This window comes from Prinia subflava, chromosome 14 (genome assembly GCF_021018805.1).
Source record: "Prinia subflava isolate CZ2003 ecotype Zambia chromosome 14, Cam_Psub_1.2, whole genome shotgun sequence".
NCBI classification, from domain to species: Eukaryota; Metazoa; Chordata; class Aves; order Passeriformes; family Cisticolidae; genus Prinia; species Prinia subflava.
Genome location: NC_086260.1, coordinates 20,491,221 through 20,507,260, shown reverse-complemented (window position 1 = coordinate 20,507,260; position 16,040 = coordinate 20,491,221). Strand labels below are relative to the sequence as shown.

Genomic DNA, 16,040 nt, shown 5'->3' with positions numbered 1-16,040 from the left:
AGCGACGCAGCGCATGCTGTGAGTCGTAGTCCCCGGCTCGCCGGGGCCGTGTGGCGGAGGGCGGTGCCGCGACCGGGGGATGTGGCGAGCGTGACGTGATCGTGTCCGCGTTGGAGCCGGGGCGGCCGCGGCGAGCGTGACGTGGCAGAGACCGAGCGAGGTCCCCGGTCACAGAGCACCCGCCGCCGCCGCCGGTCTCCCCTCGCGCGCGGAGGGATCCGTGCGCGCACACCGGCCGGGCCGCGCTCCCTCCCGCCCTCCTTCCCTCAGCGCTCCCCCGCCGCCGCCCAGCGCCGCCGGAGCCGCCATGGGCCTCACCATCTCCTCGCTCTTCTCGCGCCTCTTTGGCAAGAAGCAGATGCGCATCCTTATGGGTGAGGGCCACTGCGGAGCCTGGACCGGCCGGGGCTGTTCAGCCGAGTCCCGCCGGACGGGGGAGGGGAGCCCGCGGGACGGGCCGCGGGTCACGGCGGGCGAATCGCCCTGTCTCAGGCTGCGGGACGCGGACACCGCGCTTGCCCGTCCCATGGGCTGGGCGGGGGGGTCGTTGGCAGAGCGGCGGGAAGGGGAAGGGATGGGGATCAGGCTGTATTTGCCCTTCCTTTTCTCCCGCCGTGTGGCCGTTCCCCTCCCTGCCTCGCCCGCCGCCCCTCGGTCCCGCCGGGCACGGTGAGGCCGAGCCCCATTCCCGCACCTGCGCCGGGCCGCGCGCGGAACAAAGATGGAATTGCGGCCGGGCAGGGCCAGGGTCTCCGGGCGAGGAGCCGAGCGAGCCCCGCGCCCCGGCCGTGCCCTCGTGCCCCGGCAGTGTGGCTCTGCGAGCAGGATGTGACAAAGCCTGGTGTGTGCAACACCAAGGGCGTAAGAACTGCCGTATAATGGCTGATTTTCGGGAGCTGTAGGGAGCTGTAGTGTCTATATCCGGACTCTTGTGAAAAAGCCTCTGTGGGCATTAGTTTTGTGCCTCGTGTACAAACCAGTAAAACCCTCTAGGCAGCTCTTGCAGTGTTTGCTTAATCTTACTGTCTCCTCCCATATGATTTGTTTTTAATATCCATTTATTTTGACATTTTCTGTTCCCTTGAAACGGACTGTGTAGGAGTTGAAGGCAGTGGCTCTTGAAGATTCTCACTTTCAGATTATAGTTCAAAAGGTCAAAGCCAGCACATACTGCATGGTTATTTCCTCATCTGCTTGGAGTTCTTCCTTGCCTTCTTCCACCCACCTACCCACCCCTGCAAGCTTTAAGTACAAACGGTTCTTAGCCTCTACATTTTCTTCAAATTCTGTTACCAAAGTGAATGGAATTTGGTTCATGACCGTTGACTGAAGTAGCTTGTCCTAAGGAACCCAATAAAGTTCTCATTTGGATGTAGCCAGCAAGGGGAGTGGGTTCTAACTGTGAAACTTCCTGGCACACCCATCTCTAAGGCTGCCTGGATATGCTCAGCAGACACAGTAGTGCGGCTATTTTAAATTATAATCTTTCAGGTTCTCCATATATTTTGTGTTGGCAAAGTTCATTATTGCATACCCAAGAATTTTTATTGTGTCTTACCTGTTTGAAATTAGACACTTTCATCCGTTTCAAAATAATCGGAGTAATTTTAGTCTTCAATACAACTTAGTACATGTGTTGGTTTCAAGGAGGTGATTTAATTGTCTTCCTAATAGATTCTTCATACGACTCCTAATGAATGAAGTCAAGTCTTCAAGTGAGCTTGACTGTACGATGTAGGATGAGACATTGTCTGTGGTATTTGTAGTTCTGTTACTTTTTGCGAAGTACTGAAAACAGGAAAGTGATGTCATGCAGATCTAAACTGCTTGCAGTGCTCTTCACTGGTAGGAAATCAGATCGAATTTAGGTTAGAGATGGCTTTGGAAGGTGCATTTTCTAGCAATTGGTTCAAATGAGTTTATTTTTGTATTTCTTAAAAATTTTTATTTTAGGGCCTTGTATTAAAATGCAGGGCTGGATCAGGGCACAGAACAGCACTGTATTTGTTTGATTGTATATGAGAGTAGAACTTGGGGTATGTTGTGGTGAGAGTGTGTTATAGGATGTAAACTGGATGTTTAGAAGCAGAATGTTACATGAATATGACATTATCTGTGTATAACTGTAACACTAAAAATAATGTCTTCATAGTATTCTACATCATACATCAGCACTTTGAGGAGAGATGTCTGAATGAATACTGGGATAGAATTAAAATTTTCCTCAAGGTTATAATGTTCAGTGTATTGAAAATGGGGCTGTACAAGGCCAGACATTTAAGTTTCCGTATGTAGATCACCAATTAATAAATAACTTTATGGGATAAAGTACTTAGGGGAAAAATATTATGTGAGTTGATATCAACAGATAATTAATTTGTAATTGGAACTTCCTTTTCACAGCTTTCTTCTGTTTCTGAAGACTTGAAGATAAATTAGAATTAATTTAGCTCCTGAAACAGACTTTCTGTTGTAGAGTTCTGCAGAATTTGAGTATTTCTCATCAGGGTCTATTACCAACAGCACTCACTTATTTTTTATGTTCTCTAATTCCATTTATGTTAAGAAGTGGGCATTTAATTATACTGCTACTGAAAGTTTGGTGGGTTTTTTAAAATACATTTGTATAAGTAAGTATTTTTCAAAAATATTAAGTTACTCTTTGGAAGAAATGCATGAAAAGAAGATTCATGTATTTTCTATATAAATAGGCATAACATGAGGGAAAAGAAAGAACTTTGGGATAGGGTCGAATGTTTGAAAGTCAAATTAGGCAACTGGGACATTAAGAGTAGAAACACTTGAGTCCTAACCGTACATGTAACTGTCTGTAAAACTCCTCACTGATGTTTTTTTGTCCTTGAAAAAAAAAGATACCGATTCACTGTGCACCTTTCAGTACCATAATTTTGTGTTCTGTGTCTTGGTGTAGTTGTGCAAGTGTTAACTGACGTAGTAACTACTCAGGATTTTCAAATACAAAGGTAATTATTAAATACATTTGGTGGAAAATGTCAGATTCTTTGGGAATTGTATCACTGTAACAGATTGTAATCATTTAGCTGTTTTTTATTTGGGCGGGTGTTGTTTTACACCACAGTTGGTTTGCATGCTGTTGGCTTTCTATAGTTTTTAGGCAGTTTTGTGCTGTGATAACAGAGGCAGCTTGATTATCAGCCACCAGGGATCAGAGTAGGAAGTTGTTTAATGAAGGATGTGATGTGGTCAGGGATGATGTTTCTAGGGACAAGTGAACTAGAAGCTTGAGATTTAGAAACACAACTGACAGGCTGTGAATAGAACACTCTTTAAGAGGAGTAAAGGGCTTAGAACTACAGTGATTTTAGCAGCACCTGAAAGCATTGTAGATATTTTTTCTCCAGGTAGGGGAAGAGGATATTTGATTTAGTTCAAAGGTGAATGGTTGCAAATACAGGTCTCTGCTTCCCATTTGTACTTTTGTAATCTTGGTGCTTTGCAGTACAATTGCTTAATGTTATACCCTTGATTTAGTCTCTTACACCTTGGTCTTGACAATGGTCAGTCAGTCTGTAGAATCACAGAAAATGAAGAATTGGAAATTTATTTTGTTTAGGGATTTACAGTGTGGCTTTTAATCTTGGTGAAGTTTATGACGTGGCAGTAGCTCATTTACTGGGACTCATTTAGTGTTCCAGTTCAAATGTAAATGTGTTTATTCTAGGGTTACTAAAAGCAATAGTTACACTTCTACCAGCTTAAAAGATTAAATGTGATTTAATGCTCTGAAATTTTTTTAAAGGGTGGTAGGTTGCAAATTGGAGTAAGAAATACGAATGGAGGGCATGCTTTTCATGGCTTGCTTCTTTGGACTTCATAACATTTGCAATTTGGCCAAAGAGGCAGTTTTTGCAAATAGGGTCACGGGGATTTGCATAAGGTCCTTCCCTTAGTTAAGCTTCTTCCTCAAGTGTGAAGTCAGAAGAAGAAAACACGTACCTATAACCCCACAACTCAGCCTGCCTCAGTGCAAAGTCCAACAGCTTAATCAAGAGTTGTGGGTAAGAGTGGATTTAAGCGAAGTCTGGGCTTTGTGCTTACATAGGCACTGTAGCCTTCTGCCAGCACCACTGAGGTGCACAAAGATGGAGTGTGTAACTGGGGCAGTATTCTCATAATATAGCAAATAGTTTAAAGTTCTTGGCTAGTTTCTAATTTCTTAACTCTCATGTCTTCAAATGGATCTTGATACCCTGTGTACGTTCTTTGGAATGAGATTAGCTTTTTTCTTTATCTGTGTTGTTGGTATAAATGCAAATACATTCAAACAGTTCGTGTAGACAGTGGCCTCTTTCTTACATTGTTAGTTGTAACAGATCTTGTTGGTGTTCATTATATTAATAACAGAGTAACTTTTTTGGTGGGGAGCAGTAAGAGAAGAGTTTTGAGTAGTAGTTGTAACTCTAATTGGTTCACTAAATTATCTTATTAATTTACTGGGAAAAAACCTTTTTCATATCATGTACAGGCATTATATGTTTTTATGAAGGTCTACGTGTCCTAAAAGTGCTTACTTGAGGTTGAGCTGTGTGAAAATAGTGTTTGGCTTCAAGAATTGTGCTCTTAAAAAGATTGATTTTCAGCATAGGTGGAGTATTTGAGGGTTCTGAAGTCAGCTTAGAGGGTTTTGTAAGGTGACCTGACACTTAACTGGTTTGGGGAAAATTGTGGCATTTACAAGTTTCACGAGTTGCAAGTTCTTGTGTAACTTCTGTTGCACTGCGACTTTTTTTGTTCATGGTTGTGTGTGGTTCTGAAGGAGACCAACACTTAAACAATAGCAATCTCAAACCCCTTAAATTTCATTTTGAGCATTTTGGGAGTCAAGGAGCTTTGGTTTTGATGGTAGATTCCTACCCCACCTGCTTTCTTTCATGCTGTCATGACATTAAGAATTAAAACAAATTTTTTTTTTTTTTTGACATGCAATGACATTACCAAAGAAACTGCATTGGTATGTTTAATCCTGTGCACACTGTTAGAATATAAGGCAATTATAGATAGGGTTTTTTAAATTAGTTTGGTTCAACAGCAGCTTGTGTCTTGAGAAGAAGGAGGTTTTTCAAGAGTTTGGTTTCATTCTGAATAAGCAGGTAATTTTGAATCCCATTTTTTTTCCGATGCTAAGGAAACAGTTGTATTATTAATAGGCAAGTTGCCAAACCACTTAAAACTTAATATATTGCAGTTGCAGAGTAGGAAGTGAACTCAGAATGCTTAAGAATGTGTGTTATCCTTATAAAAAGAGGATAGCATTTGGTTTCTTGCAAACGTATTAATTAATTCTTTTGATGGGGTGTCTAGGTTTGGAAAGACAGTTATCTGTCAGGGAAAACTGGAGTTTCTTTTGGAATGGAGAATGTAAAATCCTCTCCTTCCAAATTATTACAATTTTGCAATTAGGAGGTTTCAAGCAAAAATATGGGAATAGATGTAACAGTTCTTTACTAGGAATATTAAAAATGGAAATGCAGTAATACAAAACAAAAACAAGCAAGCAAGCAGTAAGGTATACGACCTGACACCCTGTCAGCCAGGGTGTTGGAAGCAGTCCAAGTAAGTCCTCCTGGAGTGACAGATGTGGTTCTGTTGGAGTAGAGATGATCCTGAAGTGGCGGTGAGATGAGTCTGGTCTTCCTCTGAGAATCCAGTGGAAAAGAGGGTGCTCTGCTGCTCTGAATCTCAGGTTTTATCCAGGTAGGAATGCTTGGTTCCTTCCACTGGGTGGAGCATCTCACAATGGAATTATTTAGTTTTATCAGTCATGTGGTGAGCCTTAATGGCTCATTAACAGCAGATATCCCCCTGGAGGGAGGAAGGGTCACGGAAGAAATAAGGAATATTTCTCCCCCTGGTTTTAACAGCTGGCTTATTAACAGAAGGCATGCATCCGCCTCCCCCAGAGTTACAAGAGATAAAGGAAAAAAAAATCTCCCCAACTGGTTCCAACAGATGAAATAGAATACACATTTTATTTGGTTACATAACCCAGGATATGGTGATATTTTTGATTGGGCAAAATGTTACTGACGAAAGACACATATTTTGTGCTGTGGTGTTTAGTACCTGCTGATTATGGGAATGTTTGTGTGCTAGGTATTGAGTTCTAATTTAGAGAATTCTATTTTGAGTTACGTTTATGTGTTCTAAAATGCTTAACAATAAGCAGTTCCACAGTTTTAGAAAACTACAGTGTATGCTTGCAGTGTTGTTGATGTGTCTAAAAAAATGTCTTTCTGGCTTAATTGTATTTTATTTCTGAAGGAAATATTCCTATATTTGCCATATAGCTTACACTGAAGAAAAGCAAGCTTAAGTTTTGTTTTAGAAACAGAAGAGCAAATTCAAGTGCAGAAGATCATCTGTAATGACCAGTAGTCATTAGAAGGAGAGTCCTGATGGAAGCATCTTAGTGGATCTCACTGTATGGAAATGACACCCTGACAAAGACCTACAGCCCTTGTAGTGTATGTGGAGGGATGATGAGAGATTCCTGATGTATGTGGTTTTGTCAGTGCTAAAGAAATGTTTTAGCAAAGGGAGGTGAGGCTGGAATAAGGAACGAGAAGTGTCTTTCATGTATAGTGTCAGCTTTAGTTGGTCTATGAGCTTTGCAGGAGGTTGAGGCCTTCCCCAGCTTAGTGAAGTAACAAATGTGTGATCAGTTAGAAACTGTGTGGTGCTTGTAGATTATCGCTAGGCTTTTAAAATCTTCCTGATTTACACAGGAGAAACCTTCAATGTGAATGATAAAGCTTAATTAACACAAATACTTAAGAAGATTACTAGAAACTTGTGAGCCTGTAGGTTGTGAATGGAGGTGTCTTACTGAGCTTGTTTTCCTCATAACTTGTTCTCTCTCAGTGCTGGTAGAGGAGATGGGGAAAAATATACAGTAGTTTATCAGCAATGAGTTAAGAGTGTTTAAAAAGCTGCTCCCAATAAAAAACCCCTAGTACTCTGCATGAAAAATGACATGTTTTTAAATTAGCAGGTTGTAGTTCGGTTTGTGAACTAAAGCAATTTTCCTTTCCCTTTTAGTTGGTTTGGATGCTGCTGGTAAGACAACCATTCTTTATAAACTGAAGCTAGGAGAAATTGTCACCACAATTCCCACTATTGGTAAGATCATCAGTTCTTATATCTTTATTCTTGTTATTCTAAACCTGCCAAGCTTCTGAAGGGTGCAGGGATTTGCTATCTTTGCTATTAGAGTAGGAATCAAGACAAACATGAACTGTCTGGTACTGCCATAACATAACTGTGTCAGATGAGAGAGACATCCAGACCAGAATCCAGCTGTTGACTGTAGCCAGTAGCAGATGCACAGGTGAATAGAAACCAGATGAGTAGCACCACTTGCCCCAAACACTGTGAGCCTCACAGTTTGTGGCTGAAAGATTTGCTCAGACACTTGGACTTGGATTTAAGTGGTTCATGCTTTTTCCACCTTCAGTCAAGTTTCTTCCTGATTTACCAGTTCAGTATTGATAAGCCATTTTATACATCTTTGGGAGAAGTGTACCTTAGGAAATACCTATCTTTAACATGGTTAGAATTATGTTTTAACACTAGAAGTAACTATTTCTAATTACTAAACTCCTTCATTTTTAGGTTTTAATGTGGAGACGGTAGAATATAAAAACATTTGTTTCACAGTTTGGGATGTTGGTGGTCAAGATAAAATTAGACCTCTTTGGAGGCATTATTTCCAAAACACACAGGTAAGAGTACTCAGATGGTAATAGTTAAAAGTCCTATTTTCTAAAGCCTCATTGTGTTTTGTAGAGTACATATGGAAAGTTGGTTTTTTTCTTTTGGAAAGGCTCTCACTACTTCCTACAACTTCTGAGGTACTCAGATTTTATTCTAGTTGAAGCTAGTTTGCTTCCCTAAAGGCTTCAAGCCTCTCAAGTGAGTGTAGCCTCTCAAGGATCAAGTCCTTTAGGATCTATCAGTGTTCTGTAATGTGCCAGAACAACTGGTTTGTTGTGAGGAGCTCTTAAAATACACAGCTTTTACTATGCTAAATCGGTGGGTTTAGTAAGCTAAGCATCTAAAATATGGTAAAATATCTTGTTACCAGTTGATTGAAAAGTGCTAGCTTCACACTGATGTGACTCCTGTCAGTTTTTGGGATAAATGTGATACCTTCGGTTCACAAGTAGTGAGATAAGTTGCCTATTAGTATCAGAAGACTTCTGGAGTGAGTTTGTTTGGGGGGGGGTTGTGTTGAATATAGAATTGTTTCTATGATATTTGTGTGCAGCATGATGCATATGATTGGTGCAGAAAAATATAGAGGTCTGGATAGATAAAAGGGACCTTGCACCACCATACTGTTGTGAATAGAGTAATACTTAATTGCAGCTCCTTATTACTGTCCTGTTACTAAATATTGCTTAAAGATATTTCTCTTTCCTTGAAGAGAGGGATAAAAGCAAGGGTGTCATATGGAAAAGTTAAGAGTAAATTGTGTAAGAAGAACACTTGAATAACAGAGATGCCATAAGAAGTACTGTTTGATACAAACTTTTTAAAACAAATTCAGGCATTACTTTAAGGGTGTAGATTTTTTCAGTGAAATGTGAGATAGTGAAGCACTTGTGATTTTCAATACAGTGAGTGAAAGGGTAGGGGGAAGAGGTAGTTTATGTAATTTTGCTGCATTTTCTTCCCCTAACTTTATTTTGAAGTTGAAACTTAGGTAGTTGTTCAGACACACATCATGCATTATTTAAACAGAAATTGCTGTTAAATTTGTCCCCTTTCTTAGGTAAGCAGTCACAATATTCCATATGTGTATTTTGGTGGTTTTAAAATAATGCTGCATATTTACATTGTTTTTTTCTAAATCTGCTTAACTTTCTCCAGGGCCTCATTTTTGTGGTAGACAGCAATGACAGAGAGAGAATCCAGGAAGCAGCAGAAGAGCTGCAGAAAATGGTAAATATCAATATCTTCTGAAGTATCATTGTTAGACTGATTTGTCCTATTTTTGGATGTTTGTCAGGTTTCCTAAGAGATTTAGGATTTTAAAGTTTTAGGGAGTCTGTGCAGTGTGTATTGTATTCAGCTGGTAATTCTGGGTCACATAGTGCACCGAGTTGTAATTTCTACTCTCTAGAGAACTAATAATGTGTCTGAACTTTTCATTCGTGAAACCTTGATAGAAATGCAGCAGAAAAAGAATTTTGAAATAACAGATTTGTGCTAGAGAGTATTTCATCAGCAAGGTACCCATAAATTTAAACTTTTTAAATTGAAAGGTGGCTTCCTTAATTGCAGGAGTTCTCTTGTATACCGATTAAATTTCACTCAATACTCAAATACAAAATTTCACTTCAGGAGCAAGATTGAAAATGTTTACAATCCTTAAATCAGTATTTATATATTTTAGTATTTGTTGAAGTAATTGACTTAATTAATTGAGGCAATTTAATAACATGCCTGTTTTTTCTCTTAGCTTCAGGAGGATGAACTGCGAGATGCAGTGCTTCTTCTGTTTGCAAACAAACAGGATCTACCAAATGCCATGGCAATCAGTGAAATGACAGATAAACTAGGCCTTCAGTCTTTGCGTAACAGAACTGTAAGTGCTAAACTTTCTGACTGCTGAACTCTTTTCTCTCTCTATTATATGTCATAAACATAAAGTTTCTCTAAGGGAAAGATTTTTCACCTCTTTCTGTAGAAAGATGCACACACCTGCTGTTAAACTTCATAATGCATAATTTAGGTTCTTGTTCAAAATAAGTGATTTAGAAGTGTCATCCAATGTTACAGGTGTTTAATTTCTCACCTTTTTCTGAAAACATACAAACAGTCCAGTCTGTCACTGAAATACAGACATCCAGTATTTCACAAAGTATGTGATGGGCTTTCCTGTTTTCTCACTATTCTGGGAGAACAAATGCATTTTGCGTTCCCACCTCCAGGAGGAAATTACATAGCTTCTGAAGCATTAGATTCCATCTGCTCAAGCTTCAGAGACACAGGTTTGCTTCACATTAACCATCCCACCTTTTGTGATCTGAGTGTCTGTGTTGACACACTAAGATCTTGACCATAGAAGCTGTTTCAGAGGTCCATTCATGTAGATAATTCCATGATCTGAAAAAGCAGTCTTTCAGAGACAAGTAGTTTTCAGCAAGCAAACCAAATACAAGTTCTGTATTTTTCTTGATGCCTTAAACTATGTTGTAGCCTTTACTAGGCCAATGTTTGAACTTCCTGGATAATGTCTGAACCTCCTTTACAGTACATGTACTTCTCAAAATTTTTAAAAATACTGTTTGTTCAATCTTGACTCTACTTATGTCACAAAAAAAATTAAAGAACACTGTTACAATGCACACGTGTCACATACGGTCATAACTTAGCTTGCATTTTGCCAGTATTTTAATGTAATTTTTGTGTTCTACATTAACAGTGGTATGTCCAGGCTACCTGTGCTACGCAAGGAACTGGTCTGTATGAGGGACTTGACTGGCTGTCAAATGAACTCTCAAAACGCTAATTCCAACTGGATTATTCTTTCACCAGGGACATGTTTGATATAAGTGGTCTAGGCTTGTTACAACAAAATTAGTTTGCATCTTGGTTATTACAGTATCTGGAACTGATATTTGGGCAGGATATTACAGCGTTTCAACTTGTTTCATTGCCAATTGTTGTTTACCAAGCTACATGTTGCAAAGGTAGCAATATGTTTGGGTAAAAATCTCCTTAACTTGGAAAAAGTGTATCTTCTGATTTTTTTCCCCTTGTTAGCCTAAATGCCTGAATATAGTTATTGTGACATCTTAAAGATCTGTTTTGAATACTCTTTGAGCCTAAACAAATTAATGTTTTAATTTTTTTTTCTCCCTGCTACTCTTAGTTTACTGATGCCCTGTTTCATTCCTCAGACAGTCTGCTGATTTAAAAATGTAGCATTCTGTATATATTTATTTCTTTCCCTTGCCAAAAAGATTTCCTAATACTGCTTGTTCCAAGCCAAGGAAATACTCTTAAAACACTATACAAATCTACTGCACTGAGGAACATTTTGTTAATCCTTGGGTTCTGTCAGCCCAACTTGCCTTTGTGTGAATTGGATTTGATGGGTAGAATAGTTCTGTGCTGGTTGCAAAGAGCTCATATTGAGGTTGTTTTTAATATTCAGCAGATTGTCTTCCTTTATATTGTATCTTTTTTTATGTTGCATGTTGCTTTTTGGTATCAGCCTGACTATTTTTGCCCAGTGTATAATAGTTCTGCTGAAGTTTTACTGTTTGTTGGTGAACATATCTTCATAAGGAAATTTTGGAAAATTCATCAAACTCAATGGATTAGTTTCTTCATAACCCACTTGGAATTATTCCTAATAAAATGATAAAATGTATAGTTCTGTGTATGCTCTTCTTGATTCCTGAAATAGTTAAATGCAAATTATCACTTACTCTTTCTCCATATACTGAGCTTTCCTGCAGCTTGAATATGAACACCAGTCCCAGATTTTCACTTGTTTGGAGCTGTGTGGAACGGGACATGGAAGGGAGGCAACCAAGTTGTATACAGCGCAAGTAGAGTAGCTGTCATCGGGGCTTACATAATTCTGTAATGTCTTTTGAAGATGTAAATCTAAAATTGCTTTCAAGATGTCCAGATATGAAAATACTAATAGTTAAAAAATTGTAATAAAACAAATTTGAACTGCCTGAAAACCATGCATGTCTGTTTCATAGTTTTATCTACATGTCAAAATCTATATGGGTCCCAGCAGGAGAGTCACATATTCTCTTGGTGGCTAGCTGGGAAGGTAACCTGAGTGCTTTTACAGGGACGTAGCAAATATTATAATAATGCTGATAATCAATCCCAAAAATCATCTCTGTACAACTGCTACTCTCTGTTTTCATATTTCTGTCCCCTTACACTTTTGTAGTTCAAAATGCACAAATTAAAATGTGTTTTGAGGCTGCTACTAATTGGTAGTTTAGAATCTATTTTTCTGTTGCCTGTCTGCTGTATAGAAGCAAATATTGCTCAGCCCTCCAACTAAAATGTGCTGTAGTATTGATTGGATGTCTTTAGGACCCCAAAGCATGATTCTGTTGCAGTTCCACTCTAAGTGCTTCTCGTTTTCCACACAGGTTTGGTTACCCTTGCTACAAGAAATCCCAGTGACAGGGTCTGGTAAACTAAAGCTGGTTTTGGTTCAGAACACCTTCCTGGGCAGCTTCTGCTCTAAGTGAGGTTTATGTTCTTAGGAGGAGCTGTTACTGTGACAAGCTAAGTATGGAGCACAGCTAAGCAGGGAACATTACATAATTTTTGAATACAGTCCTTAAATGTCTTCAATGTGTAACAGAAACTCAGGAGACAGTGTAAGGTGAGAAGGGTTTTGCCTGCACCTTCAATGAACTGCTGATTACTTATTAACCAAAGCTGATATCCCCATGCATTTGATCAGTACCTGTTCATGTGCACATTTCTAGCAATGCAGTTCTTGAGTCAAATCTTAAAAGGTACACCTTGTTCAGAAGAGATAGCTTATCCCTAATACAAGTTCATTTTTGTAGTGCTGGTATGTTAAACAATACTTGTTACACAGAGATAGTCTTTAAATGAAACAGTACTTAAATTAGGCCTATTACTATGAAGGAAACATTCTGCTTGGTAGAGATTTAATTATTTGAATGAGTATTCAGGTTTAGGTGAGCTCTGTTGAGCCACTGTGCTTTTCAGTTGCAAAATGTGTATGTAAGTTCATATTTCAGAGTCATCATGTTTGGGTTTTTTTGTATCAGTAGGTGTAATTCTGCTATAAAATGAGTAATTTCTCAAAGTCAGAAAGTAATGAAGGTCTTGAGCCACATTTAAGATGGATGAGGGTTAAGGCTAGAGCTTGCACTGAAATTCAGTGAGACAAAGTCCGTGTTGTATATCAGTAACAACATACAGTACAGCCCTCTTCTTCAGAGGAAGATGAAATTCCAATGAACATTCAGTTTTCTCATGTCTGTTAAAGAGTTTAGGTACTAACATGGTTTGTCATTTCCCTATTAGAAGTCAAATGCCTGAACTGAGCTGCTGTCCCCAAAGTTCAAAATCTTGGACAGGCATGAGACTGCTAAAAATATATTCCTCGTTCATTGTAGTGACAGGAAATCCTGAGTTCCAGTAGCTGAAATTTATCTTTGTATACATTAACTTCTATATTCAAACAAATAGATAAGTTCTACTGCACTGGGGAGTTAGTCAAATAATATTTGTGTACAGGAGGCTTTATTTCAGTTAGTCAGTTGGCAAGCTTAACTATAGAGAGCAAAATACTGAACAATGAGTGTGTTTTCTTTTATTTGGCCATGCTGACACAATTTATTTCTCAAATATTAAGTATGTGCATGATTTTAATTTTTTGCATTGCTTACAAGAATAGCCCAGGTTGTGTAAAACATTGGTTTGGGTTTGGCCAGTAATGAAAATTCAGAGCCCAGTTATTAGTCCCTTGTTAGTCTAAGAAATCCTCTGTAAAGGTCTAGACAAAGACAGATTGAGTGCAATGTGATGAAACTTCGCACATCACCTTGTCCAAGTATGTCTTGCCCACCCTTGTCAAGAATGGGACTTGAAAATTACATTCCATATGCTGCCATTTGATTTATGAATAAAGCTGAGCTGCCAAAATTAAAATTTTTAAGGCATTTCCTCTTACTGGGTAGGAATCAGAAGACTTGAAACAATTTTCTTTCCATGCCAAGAATATGAGAAACAAGGCAACTACACATGGACATATTGAAAGCTCTGATGCCTTAGCACACTGGATATTTTTTCCCCTTGGTTTTTTCATACCATTTTTCTCATCCCTTTTCTTTGTGCTCTCAATCATATTTGGCATCTTTGCTTGCTTTATCATGATACATAGAGGTACTTAATGATTGAATGATACCTTTCAAAAATAGCAATGATACAAGAGATGTGCAAGAATTAAGTACTGTCCCAGGAGGATAAGAGACCCCTTTTCTCAGGAATAGATATGGTCAGGGGAAAGAATAGTAGGGGTTCCAATTTGCCAGACCAGTCTGAAGGATCTGGCAGAACTTGGTTGATTTTGTATGTATCAAATACACAGGTAAACATTTCACAATAGTCAGAGCCTAAAAATCAGCCAAGTCTGCTGCCTTCAGAAAGTCAGTGTTTTGAGTGCCTCAAGTTCTGTAATGTTCTTGTGAGTGGTGAGTTTGTCCAGGGCAGGAGCTACTGTGAAAGAAGAAACTTCTCCCTCCTGAGACAACTGCCAGGCAGGAGGCAACACTGTCTGTCTTGTGTCTAATGACTCAGAGATGGGAAATTCAAGTAGAAGGCAAAGAGATCTTCCTTTTTCCTTAACAGATGGTCTGGGAGTGTAACAAAACCTAAGAAATCCCACACACATTTACAAAGATATAAAGAAAATCCTACCCTTTTTTTTTTTTTAGAAAAAAAGTTTTTTGTGTTGTGAAGGACATGGAGCTTTCTAGTTGCTGAATGAGGAACAAGTACAGGTGAGTTTAGGTTTATGAAATAAAATGGAGACAAGCTGAATGGGAGATGTACAAATGTGGGTTCTGGATGTGATCTAGAGAGGAAGAATTAATTGCTGGGCAAGGTCCAGAGGTGTAGGGGGAGCCAAAATGGGAGTTAAAATCAACATATGTACAGTAGGAAGCACTATCTGTTACCTTACAGAGATGTAAATACAGCCTGGGAGCATGGGGGCTCTGGGCCAAAAGTATACCTAAGGTTTCTTTTATTCCCAAAAACTCAGGTTTTTGAGCTGTGCCTTTCCTAATCTAGACGCTAGTGCTGTATTCCAGACACATGACAGGTTCCTGATACTATTGGCTATTGGCAGTCAGCCTCTGCTGCTGCAGTTTCCTGATTAAATGGAGGATACTGGGTCTGGGGATTCCCCAGCTCAAGGGGCTGAATTTCTCCTAAACATAGTGAAGGATTATCTGCCACGTGCAAGGGCCTGGTCCAGTGCCGTGTTTGTCTTCACCACTTGCTTCCTGCAGATTCCAGCCTCCCTCTACACACCCTCTCCCTGGTCTACAGGGAGACAGAGGCAACAGCCCAAGTGGCAGCATAGCAAGCAGGAGGCAGCTGCTGTTTCTCAGAAGGGAGGCAGAGCACCAGGTAAGTCTGTTTTCTGAGCAGCTCCATCTTCTGGTTCCAGGGACAAGTTACAGATTTTTAATGTTTTGGATTTGGAAAAGACAAAGTAACCCAACTGTAATGGATCAGTACTTAAAAATGAGGGAAAAGTTCTTTCAAGTTTTAAGTGGAGCTCAGCCTATATAAGTAATACAATCTCACTTCCAAACTTCTAAGTGACTGAGACATTCTAAGTGACTGAGACATTTCTCTTGCCAGCCCACAAGCCTGCATTACTCCATGGAGTTTGGGTTTTATTCTTTCTTTTTCAGAGCTGGCAATTTGTAGGGCTCTGTATTTCTGACTCAGCTGTAATGCAGTAGTTTTCAGTGTTTTCACTGGTGTTGATACTGAATTTTTGTCTTGAACAGATCTTCCAATTAATTTTTCTGCCCTTTAAGATGCTATATGCTTGCAAAGTTAGATCTTCAGGTGTAAGTGTTCCCTCGTTTACTAAGTTAATGAAAATTATTTGCCCAGATAGGGAGTTTACAACTTTCATTCCGTTTGCAAGATTTTCTCCTCACACCTCTATCTTGAAGTTATGAATCAATACTTTTTTTTTATTAACTTTGCGGTCCCGGAGAGTACATCAACTCATGCAAGAGTGAATTACACTTCTTTTTTTAAATTAGACTTATAAAAAAACTGATCAAAGATCCACCCAAATTATTTAGGGTCCAGTTTTTCAGGGGGAGTCCATCACTAGTGCTGTGATCCAACATCCTTCATTGCCACTTTTACTGCCACATTCCAATTTGCTTCCCTTTTGTATCCAAAGGTGCTTAGCTACTATATGGCTTAGCTGAAGTGCTGAC

The 16,040-nt window shown here is 39.4% G+C and overlaps 1 protein-coding gene across 1 annotated transcript; it reads left to right on the top strand.

The window, feature by feature from the left end:
• The first annotated feature begins 46 nt into the window (after nt 1-46).
• ARF4 (ADP ribosylation factor 4) lies at nt 47-11,425 on the top strand. The gene is made up of 6 exons (XM_063411386.1): nt 47-374; nt 7,081-7,161; nt 7,654-7,763; nt 8,914-8,985; nt 9,506-9,631; nt 10,472-11,425. Exons 1-6 carry the CDS (start codon nt 308-310, stop codon nt 10,556-10,558), a joined length of 543 nt encoding a protein of 180 aa, XP_063267456.1. The 5' UTR covers nt 47-307; the 3' UTR covers nt 10,559-11,425.
• Nucleotides 11,426-16,040: the final 4,615 nt, after the last annotated feature.

Bases quoted from the DNA above. Each gene is read 5' to 3' on its own strand.
- ARF4 (XM_063411386.1), top strand. From the start codon at position 308: ATGGGCCTCACCATCTCCTCGCTCTTCTCGCGCCTCTTTGGCAAGAAG. The intron at 375-7,080 runs GTGAGGGCCACT...TTTCCCTTTTAG, and splicing joins GCAGATGCGCATCCTTATGG to TTGGTTTGGATGCTGCTGGT. The intron at 8,986-9,505 runs GTAAATATCAAT...TTTTTCTCTTAG, and splicing joins CAGAAGAGCTGCAGAAAATG to CTTCAGGAGGATGAACTGCG.